This window comes from Papio anubis, chromosome 2 (genome assembly GCF_008728515.1).
Source record: "Papio anubis isolate 15944 chromosome 2, Panubis1.0, whole genome shotgun sequence".
NCBI lineage: Eukaryota > Metazoa > Chordata > Mammalia > Primates > Cercopithecidae > Papio > Papio anubis.
In genome coordinates, this window is record NC_044977.1 from 178,052,738 (window position 1) to 178,068,861 (window position 16,124).

Below are 16,124 nucleotides of genomic sequence, written 5' to 3' on the forward strand. Positions count from 1 at the left end.
AACATCCTTAAGAGCCCCAAGTCTATTAAGATCTGGAGACTATTAAATAGGCAGGACAAAATACCCCACCAACCACCTCTCCAAAAAGCATTGCTCTCCTCGCACTGACACTTGTATTTCCCTCTGGCTTGCTTTTGAAAAACAAATTGAAAAAAAAAACAAAAAGTAAACAGCAGTGCCACATCTGTTCTTGTCTTCCTCACGATGGCAGATCACACACACTACCACCGTTCCAAGTGCCTCCTGAGCCCCTTTCCTCGACAGCCCCATCCTTCCACGTGTCCACAACTTCTCAACTGTGCGGTGGAAGTGAGCACGAAACTTCAAAAGGGACCTGAAGAGGAAATAATGATAATAATGTAAGTTGCTATTAATATTAAAAGGGGCGAGGGTATTTTTTCTTTCTTTTTATTTTATTTATTTATTTTTTTTTGAGTCGGAGTCTCGCACTGTCGGCCCGGTTAGATTGCAACGGCGCAATCTCGGCTCACTGCAACCTCCGCATCCCGGGTTCAAGCGATTCTCCTGCCTCACACTCCTGAGTAGCTGGAATTACATGCGCCCGGCTAATATTTTGTATTTTTAGTAGAGACGGGGTTTCACCATGTTGGCCAGGCTGGTCTCGAACTCCTGATTTCGTGATCCGCCCGCCTTGGCCTCCCAAAGTACTGAGATTACAGGCGTGAACCACCGCGCCTGGCCTCTGTTTTCAAACAAAATTTCCGTTACAGACATCGTAGGTTGCAAGGCACAAACTGGGGCAGGAGTATGTACACTTGTCAAAGTGGCAGGATTTTTGTTGATGGTGGTGGTGTTCTGAAACACCAAACTTTAAAATGAACTATAGTATTTAGAGAATTACTGTAATCGGAGCAGACGTGCTAACGCTTTTTCACCCAGGCACAAAGCACGCCCCTTCTGCCTCCCTTTCCCAGTCATTCCTCAGGGGTGCGGGAAACCACGGACAAGCAGAGCACGGGGACCAGCACGCTCCTCCTGCCACTCCAGTCTCTGCAGGTGCCAGCACAGAAGAAAACCTGGGCTCTCGCCTCCCTCCCCGCCACTGCGGTGCGGTCCCGGGGTGGAGACACGGCGCGCCCCATCCTGAGAACCCCACCTGGAGGGGAGCAGGGACGCAGGAAGGGCACTGTTGGGAGGCATCACCCGGTTCACTGGAGGCATAATCGCGCGCGCGTGTACACACATACACACACACATGCACACACACACACACACACACAGAGCTGTGCGCGGTGGCGCGGGCGGCTGGCGGGTTACCTGTTCTGCCAGCCCTGGAGGAGGTTGGTGTATTTGCTGAGCACGCCCTCGAGCGCCGGCTCCCTCCTGCGGCCGCCTCCCCCGGACGGGCTAGCGGCCACAGAGCCCGGGCTGCTGCGGCTGCCCCCACCGCCGAGCCCGGCCGCCGCAGACCGGCTGGAGACCCCCCGGCCCGCCAGAGAGCAGGAGGGCGAGGAGCCCGCCGAGGTAGCACGGCTGCTGCTGCGGCTGCTGCTGTTGCTACCCCCGCCGCCGTCTGTGCCCTGGGTTGCCCTCTCCATGGTCCGTGCGCGCCCGGGACGCGGGTGCCCGCCGCGGTGGCGGCCCCGGCACGGCGGCTGCTGCTGCTGCTACAGCTCCGGGCGCCCGGGCCGCGCGTGGCTGCTCCAAATCCCCGGGAAATGCCTGACTCATACAGGAGGAAGAGGAGGAGGCGGCGAAGGAGAGCTGGGAAGGAAGCCAACGGGGCTGGATGCAGCTGCGGCCGCCCCTCCTCCCGCCGCGGCCAGGGCCCGGCCCCTCCCTCCGCACTAGTTTCCCGGGCAAGTTCGGAGCGGGTGGCCGGCTAAGCGAGCCCTCTTCGGGTTCTTCCTTCTCTTCCTTCGTGTCCCTGCGGCCTCTTAGGCCCTGGGGACACTCTAGGAGGCCGATCTGCAAGGTGGGCACGCCCTAAATCCACGCCGAGTCACCCACGCATTCCTTCTGCCACCCTCTCTTGGATCCGAAGGGGCGAAAGGGAATCTCTGCGCGTCACTCCCCACCCCCTATCCACCTCGGGACCTGGAGGGAGGGGCAGCCCCACCCACCCGGTCCACCCGGATATGGACCCGCCCGGCCTGACAGGCTCACACGCGCACTCCCTCCCTCGGTCTTCCGCACACGATCCTGCGCCAGACGCTCCTACACAGTAACCTGGAAATTGTCACCGGCGGAGCAAAATCACAGGGCAGGGAGGCGCTCTGCGTTGTCTGGCGGAGGAGGGGAGTGGCAGGTGATCCTCACAGGTAAGCTCGCCGGGCATTTTCATAAAGCAGGATTATGATAAATGCTTAACAGACACAGGACTGGGCTGGGGTGAGGCGCGCGAACTCTCAGGTTTGTGCGAGTGCCTCCTTAAACGGAGTGTCCTAGGTCACTCACTGGCCTAACCCTGATCCCCTGCCCTGAATGACACGCATAAACCTGGCAAGTCAAAACTTATCCATTGTTATCACACTGCAAGTGCACCTGGTAACAGAGGCTCTGAAACCGGGAAAACTGCTCCGGAGGCAAGGGAAATTAACAGATATTTACAAACATTGAAGGATTCTCTGTGTTGGCTGTAACTTCTGCGCCCCTCTTCCTACCTGAAGATAGCTTTCTACCCCACTAATAATTTTTGTGAATATAGATACCCATTACAATCTGAAGTATCAAAAATTACCTAGAAAAAATATTTGAGGAACTCAGACTCTCTCTCACACACACACACACACCCACACACACAAAACAAAAGGTGATGATGATAGGTGATCTCCGTCCAAAGGATCTACAAACCCATCAAGCAGATAAATACTTCAACAGTTTTAAAAAATTACTAAATGGAAGACTCAGCTCTTAAAGGAACAGTTCCCCCAGCCTGACCCCTTTCTAGCTTCACATCCTTCCAGGAAGATTTCATGGGTGGTTTAGCTCTAGAGATTTTCACGGAGTTGTTTCTGGAGCCGAAGGGAAGTGGTTGTGTCCCTGAGTAAATTACAATTCCAGGCGCCTACATAGTGTTTAAAAAAAAAAAAAAAAAATCTGAAAAAGAGATTGCCTGGACCAACTTTGAAGCCATTCAAGCTGAATTCTAACCTATGACTTTGATCAAATTACCTTTTTTAGCCTTAGTCTTCTCACTTGCAAAATGGGACAAATGATACTGGCTGTGATAAACTAGGCAAGAATGTTCATTTGTTCAAAATATTTGCTGGCGCTTCCTATGGAAGGAGTATCCTTCCTCCACGTGGACCTCAGGCTTGGCCATGGAATTGCTCTGAGCAATGGAATGTGAACAGAAGTAATGAATGCTCCTTCCAAACATAAGCTTTAAGAGCCGTCATGTGGTTCCACCATCTTTCTCTTTTCCTTGTACGGGGAGAGCAGCATGTCCAGATAAGGACTCTCCTTAAGCTTGCGACCCGGAGTGAGAAGGTGTGGAATACAGCAGAGCCTAAGCCAGTTAGTGTTGGCCAAGTAACATGCACAAAATGTTTGTTTGAAGCCATTGAGAGTTTAGCATTATTTTTTACCACAGCATAGCTTTGTCTAAGCTAACTTACTGATCATATATGAGTGTTCATTGAGTCCTGCATTGACATATAGACTGAAGGTGGGAAAGTAGGTGCATCCTGAACTATAAAGGTCAGTCATTACGTACCAAAACAACATGCCTTTTTATTGGAGACTGACACCTTAAGCTCCTGCTAAAAGAGGAGAAGTGTCATCATTTTATTTCATATTACCTAAGCTATGCCACCATTACTCCACCTTACGCAGTCAACCTATGACTGGATGAGCTAACACAACAAATTCTCACCTTGGACTAAAAAATTAGACCCTTGAGATAGATCAGTTCAAGGGGGGAAGGAACTAAGCTAAAAGGAATAGTAAAGGCCAGGATGGGGCAGGGCAAGCCAGCCATATGGGATCAAAAATGTCCAACTCAGTAGCAACAGGTGAGTGGAGCAGATGTGCTGAAAGTAGAGGCTGTATCATGACAGAGAGATGACGCACATGCTGTTCCCCCTGCTGGCAACACTATTCCCTGCTCTCTTCACCTGGTTTGTGTTTCTCACCCATGGAATTATGGATTAGAAGTCACTTCTTCCAGAACACTTTCCTTGACCTACCCTAGTATAGCAAATAGGGAAAAGGTACCTGCAGAATTATCCTTGGAGAGGAAAAAGTCTTTATGTTTGAAAAACAATTTGAAAAATACATAATAAATTGGCAAAAAGTATTTGAAATACATATTATACTGCCCAGCGGGTTCATCTTGCTTGTTACCCAGAAAAGCCAATGAAGGTTTTGCAATAGAGGAAGAATTTAACAATTGTAGGGCCAGCCAAGCTGGAGGACAGGAGTGTGTTATTACTCAAATCAATCTCCCTGAAAATTCAGATCCTATTGTTTTGTTGTTTGTTTTTTTGTTTGTTTGGTTCTGTCGCCCAGACTGGAGTGTAGAGGCACGATCTCAGCTCACTGCAAGCTCCACCTCCCAGGTTCATGTCATTTTCCTGCCTCAGCCTCCTGAGTAGCTGGGACTACAGGCACCTGCCACCACATCCAGCTAATTTTTTTGTATTTTTAGTAGAGATGGGATTTCACCGTGTTTGCCAGGATGGTCTTGATCTCCTGACCTCGTGATCCGCCCACTTCGGCCTCCCAAAGTGCTGGGATTATAGGCGTGAGCCACTGCGCCAGGCCCACCTAAGGTTTTCTTTTAAGGATAGTTTGGTGGGCAGAGGGCTAAGTAATGGGGAATGCTGATAGGTTAGGTCAGGGATGAAATTATAGAGAGGTGAAGTTTGTCTTCTTGTACTGAGTCAGTTCCTGAGTAAGGGCCACAGGACCTGATGAGCCAGACTGGGTGGTGGCAACTGGTCCATCAGAATGCAGGGTGTGAAAAATACCTCAAACACAAATCTTAAGTTTTACAATAGTGGTGTTATCTATAGGAGTGATGGAGAGGTTAGAAATCTTGTGACCTCTGGAAAAATGGCAGGTAATCATTTAACTATACCTTTATCTTAGCAAAGTTCAGACCTCTCTTAATCCTGTTACAAAGGTAGTTTGGTGTTCAAACAAGGGGGAATAGTTTTGGAAAGGGAATATTACAATCCTTGCTTTAGGGTTAGACTATGAACTAAATTCCTCCCAAGTTAGCTGTGGCCTATGCCCGGGAATGAATGAGGACAGCTTACAGGTTAGAAGCAAGATGGAATCAGCTATGTCAGATTTTTTTTACTGTCATAATTTTGCAAAGGCACTTTCTGTATGATTAAAAATATTGGCTAGGCCAGGCACAGTGGCTCACACCTGCAATCCCAGCACTTTGGGAGGCCAAGGTGGGCAGATCACTTGAGGTCAGGAGTTCAAGACCAGCCTGGCCAACATGGTAAAATCCTGTCTCTACTAAAACTACAGAAATTAACTGGGCGTGGTCACACATGCCTGTAGTCCCAGCTACTCAGGAGGCTGAGGCAGGAGAATTGCTTGATCCCAGGAGGTAGAAGTTGCAGTGAGCCAAGATCACACCATTGTACTCCAGCCTGGGCAATAGAGCAAGACTCCATCTCAAAAAAAATTTTTTTAATAAAAAATATTGGCTAAACACAAATGCTCAATATAAGGACCATTTCCTTAATTTACCCAGATTGCATAAATCATTTAGAAAAAATTTTAGGCTGGGCGCGGTGGCTCACACCTATAATCCCAGCACTTTGGGAGGCCAAGGCGGGCGGATCACAAGGTCAGGAGATCGAGATCATCCTGGCTAACACGGTGAAACCCCATCTCTACTAAAAATAGAAAAATTAGCCGGGCGTGATCATGGGTGCCTGTAGTCCCAGCTACTCGGGAGGCTGAGTCAGGAGAATGGCGTGAACCTGGGAAGCGGAGCTTGCAGTGAGCCGAGATCATGTCACTGCACTCCAGCCTGGGCGACAGAGCCAGACTCCGTCTTAAGAAAAAGAAAGAAAGAAAAACAATTTTAAACATAAATAGAATGACTGTAAATCTAACAGCCATGACAGACCATGTAAAGATTTTGGGAATGAAGATATGCATGATTGGAGAAATAAGATAAACACATTATACCTCTTGAAATAATGGACAGAATCAGTAGTTCCTAGTAGGGAGCTGACTACCCCATCTTCTTCTCCACACGGGCCTGGGGGGCTGGTCTGGAGTTTCCAGTAGTTGCTTCTGAGGCTCCCTCCTCTAGCTAGAAAGCCTTGGGAGGATGTTCATGGACCAGCAAGTAAGTGAGTGGACATTAACTTCATTGGCCAGATGACAGGAATGAAGCTTGTCCACAAGTAGAGAGAAAATTATCACAACCAGATCACTCTCTGATATCAACTTGGTCATATCTGTGTTAGAAACATGTGATCTGATGTGTTGTACATCCCAAATAATAATAATAACAGCTAATGTATATTGAGCACTATGTGCTACACTCTGCTTTAAGAGTTTTACACATAATGACTCATTAAATCCTCACAACAACCACATGAGGAGATCTATAGTTCTTACTCCTATTTTACAGGCAGAGGAAACTGAATTGAAGAGAGGTTCAGCAACATCCTCCAAATTCTGGTGGAGCCAGGATTTGAACTTAGGCAATTTGGTTACTGAGCCTGAGTTCTTCGCCACTGTATTATAACACTGCTTCGTAATGAATCCAGTTTCATTTCCTCTACTTTAGGAAACTGCAGAAAGCACAACTCAGTGCCTGGAATTCCATTCCCTGTTATATTTTTATGCATTTAGGAATTGATCCTCTCATTACCACTCTGAGAGAAGCAGTACAGATGTTCGGGCCCCTAGCACCCAGCCACAGGGCCTGAACACAGTCATACTCAATACATGTTTATTGCATGATAAATGAAGCCCAATTTTACTGAGGAAGAAACAGAAACTCAAAGAGGAGGAGCTGATGCTGAACCAAGGCCTTCTGACTCCAAGTCCAGTGTTCTTGCTGCCTGAACTTCAGCTGTGATGTGTACATGCAGCCTTACCATCCAAAGGGAAGAAGAAAATACCAGAATTAAGATATGGACAGTCCACTATCCAGTGAATAAACAGCTCCATTAAGATTACCCTGAGAGAGCGGGTCGAGGTGACTCACGCCTGTAATCCCAGCACTTTGGGAGGTCAAGGCGGGTGGATCACGAGGTCAGGAGATCAAGACCATCCTGGCTAACACGGTGAAACCCCTTTTCTACTAAAAATACAAAATGGTGCCTGTAGTCCCAGCTACTTGGAAGGCTGAGGCAGGATGACGTGAACCCGGGAGGTGGAGTTATAGTGAACCAAGATCTTGCCACTGCACTCCAGCCCGGGCTGCAGGCGAGACTCCGTCTCAAAAAAAAAAATTACCCTGAGAGTTACATCCAAGGAAATCAAATAGCTACAAGGGTTATATGAAGTTTTGCCATATGACTATATATATAAATATTAATATTTTTCCAAAATGGAAATACTGTCTTTTTTGTGTGTGTGGTTTTTTTTTTTTGAGATGGAGTCTCGCTCTGTCGCCCAGGCTGGAGTGCGGTGGCGCGATCTTGGCTCACTATAAGCTCCACCTCCCAGGTTCATGCCATTCTCCTGCCTCAGCCTGCTGAATAGCTGGGACTACAGGCGCCGGCCACCACGCCTGGCTAATTTTTTGTATTTTTAGTAGAGACAGGGTTTCACCGTGTTACCCAGGATGGTCTCGATCTCCTGACCTCGTGATCTGCCCACCTCGGCCTCCCAAAGTGCTGGGATTACAGGCGTGAGCCACCACGCCTGGCCTATTTTATTATTTTATTAAATAGATGCTCACTTTCAAAGATTTGCACACAAAATTATAAAGTAAAAACTGAAGGCCAGGTGCAGTGGCTCATGCATATAATCCCAGCACTGTGAGAGGCTGAGACGGGAGGATTGCCCAGAGTTCCAGACCAGCCTGGGCAACCTGGAGAGACTCCATCTCTAAAAAAGTTTTAAAATAAGCCAGGCACAGTGGCACATGCACCTGTAATGCCAGCTACTCAGGAGGCTGAGCCAGAAGGATTGCTTAAGCCCAGAAATTTGAGGCTGCAGTGAGCTATGATTGTGCCACTACACTCCAGCCTGGGTGACACAGCAAGACCCTGTCAAGAGCCTGTCTCAAAAAAAAAAAAAAAAAAATTAAAAAATTATTTCTAAACCACTGCTAATAATTTTTATATATATATATACTTTTATATATGTATGTCCATATTTATGTGTATACACACACACTATATATATACACATCTCCTTCCCTTCATCCAGACACTCTTCTATGTAGAGACATAGTTGTATACTATTTTATTCAAAAACAGGTTCATACTATAAAACATATAATACTTTCTAATTTACCTCGTTTACTGAAGAATATAGTATAGCCAATTTCCTTTACAGCTATATCACCATTTGTAACAGTTTCAGAGTATTCCACTGTCTATATGCACCCTAATTTAATCATTCCACTAGTGATGAACACTCATATTTCAAGCTTTTACTATTGTGAGAAATGTTCTTGAAATATCCTTTTCCCATTAATTATTTCCTTAGAATAAGATCCAATGACTGGGTCAGGCTGCATACACTTAAAAATGTGGCTCATGTACTGCAGAATTAACCCCCAGAAAGTCTGAATCAATGTTTACTATGCTGGTTCTGGCTAGATCTAACATGTCGGACCATTGGCTGGATGGACTAGGCTGGCCTTGTTCGGGCTGGGCTGTCTCTCCTCCACAGGGTCTCTCATCCTCTAACAGGCCAGCCCAGGCTTGTTCTCATGGCATGGGGAGGGTTCCAAAGAGAGGAAGCAGGAAGGGCATCCTGAAGCCTAGTCTGGGAACTGGTATAATGTCACTTTGCCACATTTCAACTAACAGTGCTAGAAGACGGACATTTATAAGCAAAAAATTGAAAGACCTATACTTCACACTTTATGCAAAAGTCACCTCCAAATGGATCAAAAACCAAAATGTGAAATGTAAAACCATCAGATTTTTGGGGGAAAACATAGGAAAACATATTTATAAACTTGGTTTAGGAAAATGGAGCAAACACATGTTGCCTTTTGTGGTAAGGGAAGGATGATTAAGAGGGCAAAACCAAGGGTTCAGAGAGGGAAGCCAAGAACCCCAGAGAAGTATTCCCAGGCCTTGAGACCTGATCAAGGAACTTGCAACATTTGCCTGACTGGCTTTCAGAATTGCCTTGGACCACTGACCGCTTTGCACCTCCTGTTTCCCCCTTTTTGAACAAGAATATCTGGAGCAGTTATCCTGTGTCTGCTTTACCATCGTGTTTTGAGTGTGAAGGGGCAGATAACCTCTCTTTAGTTTCACAGATCAGAGGAATGGCACTTACGAAGCTAAACTCACTAACCTGAGGAGCCTCTCCTACCTAGACCTGACTCAGATGGTGAGATTGTGGACTTGAAGCTAGTGCAGTAACGGGATGAGACACTGGGGGCCACTGAGGGGTAGGATGAGGGTGTTCCACATGTGGGAGGAATATTGAAAAATTTGTGGCCAGAGGGCAGGCTGTAGTGATTTCAAAGCTATGCCTATAGATTCTTCTTCTTTAGTGGTGAAGCTTAATTCCTCCCCTCTTGAGTGTGGGATGAATTTAATGACTCAATTCTAATGAATACAATATGGCAGAAGTCATGATATATCATATCCAAGATCAGGTTATAAAGAGGTGAGTGTTCACTCTCGCTCTCTCTCTCTTTCTCTCTCCCCCTGGCTTTCTCTCTATCATCAGTCACTCTAGGAAAGCCAGCTGCCATGACGTAAGGATACTCAGGCCACCAATGGACAGCCCAGGCAGGAGGCATGAAGGTGTGCCAGCCATTGTGTCAGTCACCTTATAAGCAGATTTTCTGAGACCTGCTAATGGCCATGTGAGTGACCTTGGATGTGGGTTGTCACCAGTCAAGCCTTGAGATGACTGCAGCCATGACCCACAGCTTGATTACAACCCATGGGAGACACTGAGCTAGGAAAACCCAGCTGAAATGCCTCCAGACCCCTGACCCACAGCGACTGTGAGATAATCAGTGTTTGTTGCCTTGATCCACGAAGTTGGTGATAATTTGTTTCTCGACAACAGATAACTAATACAGACCCAGAAGTGGATCGCCTCAGTGAAGGTCACATTGCAGCGCTATTGATTTCTAAAGACTCATGTTACGTGACGAAGCAGCTCAGAAGAGGAAAGAAAAGGAGCCAGGCATGGCTCTTCCTCAGGGACACTTGACTTTTAGGGATGTGGCTATAGAATTCTCTTTGGAGGAGTGGAAATGCCTGGACCCTGCGCAGAGGGCTTTATACAGGGCCGTGATGTTGGAGAACTATAGGAACCTGCATTCTGTGGATATCTCTTCCAAATGCATGATGAAGAAGTTCTCGTCAACAGGGCAAGGCAATACAGAAGTGTTCCACATGGGGACATTGGAAAGACATGAAAGTCATCACATTGGAGATTTTTGCTTCCAGGAAATTGGGAAAGATATTCATGACTTTGAGTTTCAGTGGCAAGAAGATGAAAGAAATAGCACAGACAGATGTGATCGAAGGCATGCTGGAAACAAGCCTATTAAAGATCAGCTTGGATTAAGCTTTCGTTCACATCCTCCTAAACTCCACATATTTCAGACCAAAGGGAAAGTTGGTAATCAAGTTGAGAAGTCTATCAACGATACTTCCTCGGTTCCAACGTCCCAAAGAATTTCTTCTAGGCCCAAAATCCATATTTCTAATAACTATGAAAATAATTTCCTCCATTCGTCAGTACTCACACAAAAACAGGGAGTACACATGAGAGAAAAATGTTTCCAATATAATGAGAGTGTCAAAGCCTTTAATTGTAGCTCACTTCTAAGGAAACAGCAGATAATCCATTTAGGAGGGAAACAATATAAATGTGATGTATGTGGCAAGGTCTTTAATCAGAAGTGATACCTTGCATGCCATCATAGATGTCACACTGGCAAAAAACCTTACAAGTGGCAAGGTTTTTAGTCAACTGTCAAACTTTGCAAGTCATCATAGACTTCATACTGGAGAGAAACCTTACAAATGTGAAGAATGTGACAAAATTTTTAGTCACAAATCAAATCTTAAAAGACATAGAATTTCATACTGGAGAGAAACCATACAAATGTGAAGAATGTGACAAAATTTTTAGTCACAAATCAAATCTTAAAGACATGGGAAATTCATGCTGGAGAGAAACCAGCTGTGTAGGATTTGTGACAAGGCTTTCAGTACATTGATTCACCTGGTACAACTTATGCCAAATTCACACTGGAGAGAAACCTTACAAGTGTAATGAATGTGGCAAAGCCTTTAGTGGGCAGTCAACACTTATTCACCATCAAGCAATCCATGGTGTAGGGAAACTTTATAAATGTAATGACTGTCACAAAGTCTTCAGTAATGCTACAACCACTGCAAATCATTGGAGAATCCATAATGAAGAGAGATCTTACAAGTGTAATAAATGTGGCAGATTTTTTAGACGTTGTTCATCTCTTGCAGTTCATTAGCAAACTCATACTGGAGAGAAAACTTACAAGTGTCATGAGTGTGGCAAGACCTTCACTCAGACATCATCCCTTGTATGCCATCGTAGACTTCATATTGGAGAGAAACCTTACAAGTGTAATGAGTGTGGTAAGACTTTCTGTCACAATTCAGCCCTTGTAATTCATAAGGCAATTCATACCAGAGAGAAACCTTACAAGTGTAATGAATGTGGCAAGGTTTTTAATCGACAGGCAACCCTTGCACATCGTCATAGACTTCATACTGGAGAGAAACCTTATAAATGTGAAGAATGTGACAAAGTTTTCGGTCGCAAATCACACCTTGAAACACATAAGAGAATTCATACTGGAGAGAAACCTTACAAGTATAATGAGTGTGGCAAAGCCTTTAGTGGGCAGTCAACACCATCAAGCAATCCGTGGTATAGGGAAACTTTACAAATGTAATGATTGTCACAAAGTCTTCAGTAACACTACAACCATTGCAAATAATTGTAAAATTCATAATGAAGAGAGATCTTACAAGTGTAATAAATGTGGCAGATTTGTCAGACATCATTCAAATCTTGCAGTTCATCAGCAAACTTATACTGGAGAGAAACCTTACCAGTGTAATGAGTGTGGCAAGACCTTCAGTCAGACGTCATCCCTTGTATGCCATCGTAGACTTCATACTGGAGAGAAACCTTACAAATGTGAAGAATGTGACAAAGTTTTCAATCACAAATCACACCTGGAAACACATAAGAGGATTCATACTGGAGAGAAACTTTACAAATGTGAAGAATGTGACAAAGTTTTCAGTCGCAAATCAAACCTTGAAAAACATAGGAGAATTCGTTTTGGAGACAAACCATACAAATGTAAGGTTTGTGACAAGGCTTTCAGGCGTGCTTCACACCTGGCACGGCATACTAGAATTCACACTGGAGAGAAACCTTACAAGTGTAATGAGTGTGGCAAAGCCTTTAGTGGGCAGTCAACACTTATTCACCATCAAGCAATCCCTGGTATAGGGAAACTTTACTAATGTAATGATTGTCACAAAGTCTTCAGTAACACTACAACCATTGCAAATCACTGGAGAATCCATAATGGAGAGAGATCTTACAAGTGTAATAAATGTGGCAGATTTTTCAGACATCGTTCAAATCTTGCAGTTCATCAGCGAACTCATACTGGAGAGAAACCTTACAAATGTGATGATTGTGGCGAGGTCTTCAGTCAAGCTTCATCTTATGCTAAACATAGGAGAATTCATACAGGAGAGAAACCTCACAAGTGTGATAATTGTGGCAAAGCCTTTAATTCACATTCACACCTCATTAGACATCAGAGAATCCATATTGGACAGAAATCTTACAAATGTCATAGCAAGGTCTTCAGTCAGAAGTCACTCCTTGCAGAACAGCAGAAAATTCATTTTTGAGATACTTATTCCAAATGCAATGAGTATAGCAAACCATCAAGCATTAATTGACATTAGAGTCAATTCAGCATTGACTTGAGTTTGAGTTGACTTGACATTGAGTTCAAGCATTAATTGACATTAAAGTGTTTATGTTAAGAGGATTGGGCTGGGCAGGGTGGCTCATGCTTGTAATCCCGGCACTTTGGGAGGTCAAGACGGATAGATCACTTGAGGTCAGGAGTTTGAGACCAGCCTGGCCAACAGACATGAGCCACTTTTCCCAGCCTGTTTTTTGTTTCTTTATCAAAAACTGATAGGGATTTTTATGGGTATTGTGTTGAATCTACATCACATTGGGTTATATAATCATTTAACAATATTAATTTTTCCAATCCATCAATAGGGGTTGTATCTCTGTTTTATATATGTTTTTAATAATTTTGATCAATGTTTGTAGATTTTAAGGTACAAACTTATCGCCTTTTTACGTTTATTCCTAAGTATTTCTTACTGTAAGTTCTCTAGCAAATGGAAGTGTTTTCTTAATTTTCTTTTAAAATTGTTTAATGTATGGAAATTTAACTAATTTCTGGTGCTGATACTGTATTCTGCAAATACACTGAATGTGTTTATTAGTTCCAGTAGTATTTTGGTTGACTTTTGTGATTTTCTACACAGCAGAACATGCAATCTACAAACGCAATTTTAGTTCTTTCTTTCTGAAAAAAAAACTAATACAGATGTCTATCCCGAAACTTGCCATTTTTTGATCCTTATGTTTTGGGATCCTTCTCACTACCACTGACCAACTTTTCATATCCTGAAGATATGAAGCAATGAAAATAAGAGAATTCAAGACAGGTTAAAAAAAAAATATGCCAGGCGCGGTGGCTCACGCCTATAATCCTAGCACTTTGGGAGGCTGAGGTGGGCGGATCATGAGGTCAAGAGATCGAGACCATCCTGGCTAACATGGTGAAACCCTGTCTCTACTAAAAATACAAAAAATTAGCTGGGTGTGGTGGCGGGCGCCTGTAGTCCCAGCTATTCGGGATGCTGAGGCAGGAGAATGGCGTGAACCCGGGAGGCAGAGCTTGCAGTGAGCTGAGATCACACCACTGCACTCCAGCCTGAGAGACAGCGAGACTCTGTCTAAAAAAAAAAACAAAAAACAAAAAATATGCCAGGTGCAGTGGCTCATGCCTGTAATCACAGCACTTTGGGAGGCTGAGGTGGGTGGATCACTTGAGGTTAGGAGTTGCAGACCAGCCTGCTTAACATGGCGAAACCCCACCTCTACAAAAAATACAAAAATTAGCCAGGCGTAGTGGCATGCACCTGTAGTCCCAGCTACTGGGGAGGCTGAGGCAGGAAAATCACTTGAACCTGGGAGGCAGAGGTTGCAGTGAGCCAAGATCACACCACTGCACTCCAGCCCAGGCAATAGAGCGAGACTCCATCTCAAAAAAAAAAAAAAAGATACATCAGTGTTGTGTAGGCAAAAAGTATGGACGCATAGAAATATGGAACAGAATAAAGAATCTAGAAATAGTTTCATGTGAATATAGTCAGTTGATTTTGACAGAAGTGTAAAGGCAATTCAATGCAGCTTTTTATATTGGTTTCCTATTGCTACTGTAAAATATTACCATAAACATAGTGGTTATTATAAAACAATACAACTTGATTGTTTTACAGTTCTGGCAGTCAGAAGCCCAAAAATGGGTCTTACATGGTAAAATCAAGGTATCAGTAGAGACATGTTGTTTCTGGAGGCTCTAGGGGAGAATCTCTTCCTTGCCTTTTCCAGCATCTAGAGGCTGCCTACATTCCTCAGTTCCTGGTTCTTGGCCCCTTTCAGCAAGGACATCACTCCAATCTCTGGTTCTGTCATTACCTCTCCTTCTCTGACTCTGACCCTCGTGCATTTTTTATAAGGACCCTTGTGATTACATTGAGCACACCTGGATGATCTTTACAACCAGTGATGGAACTGAACATCTATATGCAAAAAACAAACAACCTTGGCCAGGCATGATGACTCATGCCTGTAATCCCAGCACTTTGGGAGGCCAAGACAGGAACATCACTTGAAGCTGGGATTTCAAGACCAGCTTGGGCTACATGGCAAGATAACACCTGCCCAGAAAAGTTTTTTAAATAAAAAATTAGCTGGGTGTGGATGGCACATGCCTGTAGTCCTAGATACTCAAGAGGCTGAGGCTGGAGTATTGCTTGAGCACAGAAGTTCAAGGCTGCAGTGAACTGTGATCATGCCACTGCACTCCAGCCCAGGCAGTAGAGCAAGACCCTGTCTCTAAAAAATAAACAAATATTGAAAATATTTTAAAAGATATGGGTAAGGAAATGAAAGGCAAACCAAAGACTGGGGAAAATATTTGCAAATCATATGTTTGACAAAGAACTTGTTTCCCGCATATTCAAAGAACTCTCAAAATGCAGAAGGAAGAAAACCTTATTTTTTTAATCACAAAAAATGTGAGCATTCACTTCATCAAATAAGATATACAGATGTCCGAAAAAGCACATCAAGAGATGTTCAACATTACTAGTCATTAGGGAAATACAAGTGAAACTACAATGAAATACTACTACATACCTATTAACAAGACTACTTACGCGCGCACACACACACACCCCCCAAAACTGAGGATACCAAGTGCTGGTGAGGATGTGGAGTAACTGGAACTCTTACACATTGCTGGTGAGAGTGCAAAATAATACAGTCACTTTGGAAAGCAGTTTGACAGTTTGTTTTAAAGTTAAACATACACTTAACAATATGATCTAGTTATCCCACTTCTAGATATTTATACAAATATAATGAAAACATATGTTTGTACAAAAAAAACCTGTATGTGAATGTTTATTGATGCCTTATTCATAATCATCAAAACCTAGAAGCAACCCAAAGATCCCTCAACTGGGGAATGAATTAAAAATGTAAACAAACTATGGTACATTTATACAATAAATGAATACTCAGCAATAAATGAGAGTAAACTATTGTTACCTGAAACATTGCAAGTGAATCTCACATGCATTATGTTCAGTGAAAGAAGCCAGACTCAACCACACATTATATGATTTCCT

At 44.1% G+C, this 16,124-nt stretch overlaps 2 protein-coding genes across 6 annotated transcripts in view; one reads left to right on the forward strand and one right to left on the reverse strand.

The window, feature by feature from the left end:
• The window catches only part of OSBPL10 (oxysterol binding protein like 10), a 325,500-nt gene extending 323,270 nt beyond the window's left edge, over positions 1 to 2,230 (reverse strand). For 3 of the 5 annotated variants that reach the window (XR_004181986.1, XM_031662890.1, XM_031662892.1), the window contains exon 1: positions 1,279 to 1,765. Coding sequence is in view for 4 of the 5 variants with exons in the window: in XM_031662890.1 (XP_031518750.1) it covers positions 1,279 to 1,559 (281 nt within the window). In the remaining variant the exon portion in view is untranslated. Of the gene's footprint in view, positions 1 to 1,278 lie in introns of all 5 variants that reach the window. The other 2 variants (XM_031662893.1, XM_017956006.3) reach the window with 1 other exon arrangement.
• Positions 2,173 to 13,647, forward strand: ZNF860 (zinc finger protein 860). The gene is given in 6 exon segments (XM_031662899.1): positions 2,173 to 2,282; positions 9,814 to 11,056; positions 11,058 to 11,183; positions 11,185 to 11,237; positions 11,298 to 11,975; positions 12,784 to 13,647. Coding segments are annotated over 5 exon segments (1,923 nt in total). The 5' UTR covers positions 2,173 to 2,282; positions 9,814 to 10,235; the 3' UTR covers positions 13,029 to 13,647.
• The last annotated feature ends 2,477 nt before the right edge of the window (positions 13,648 to 16,124 follow it).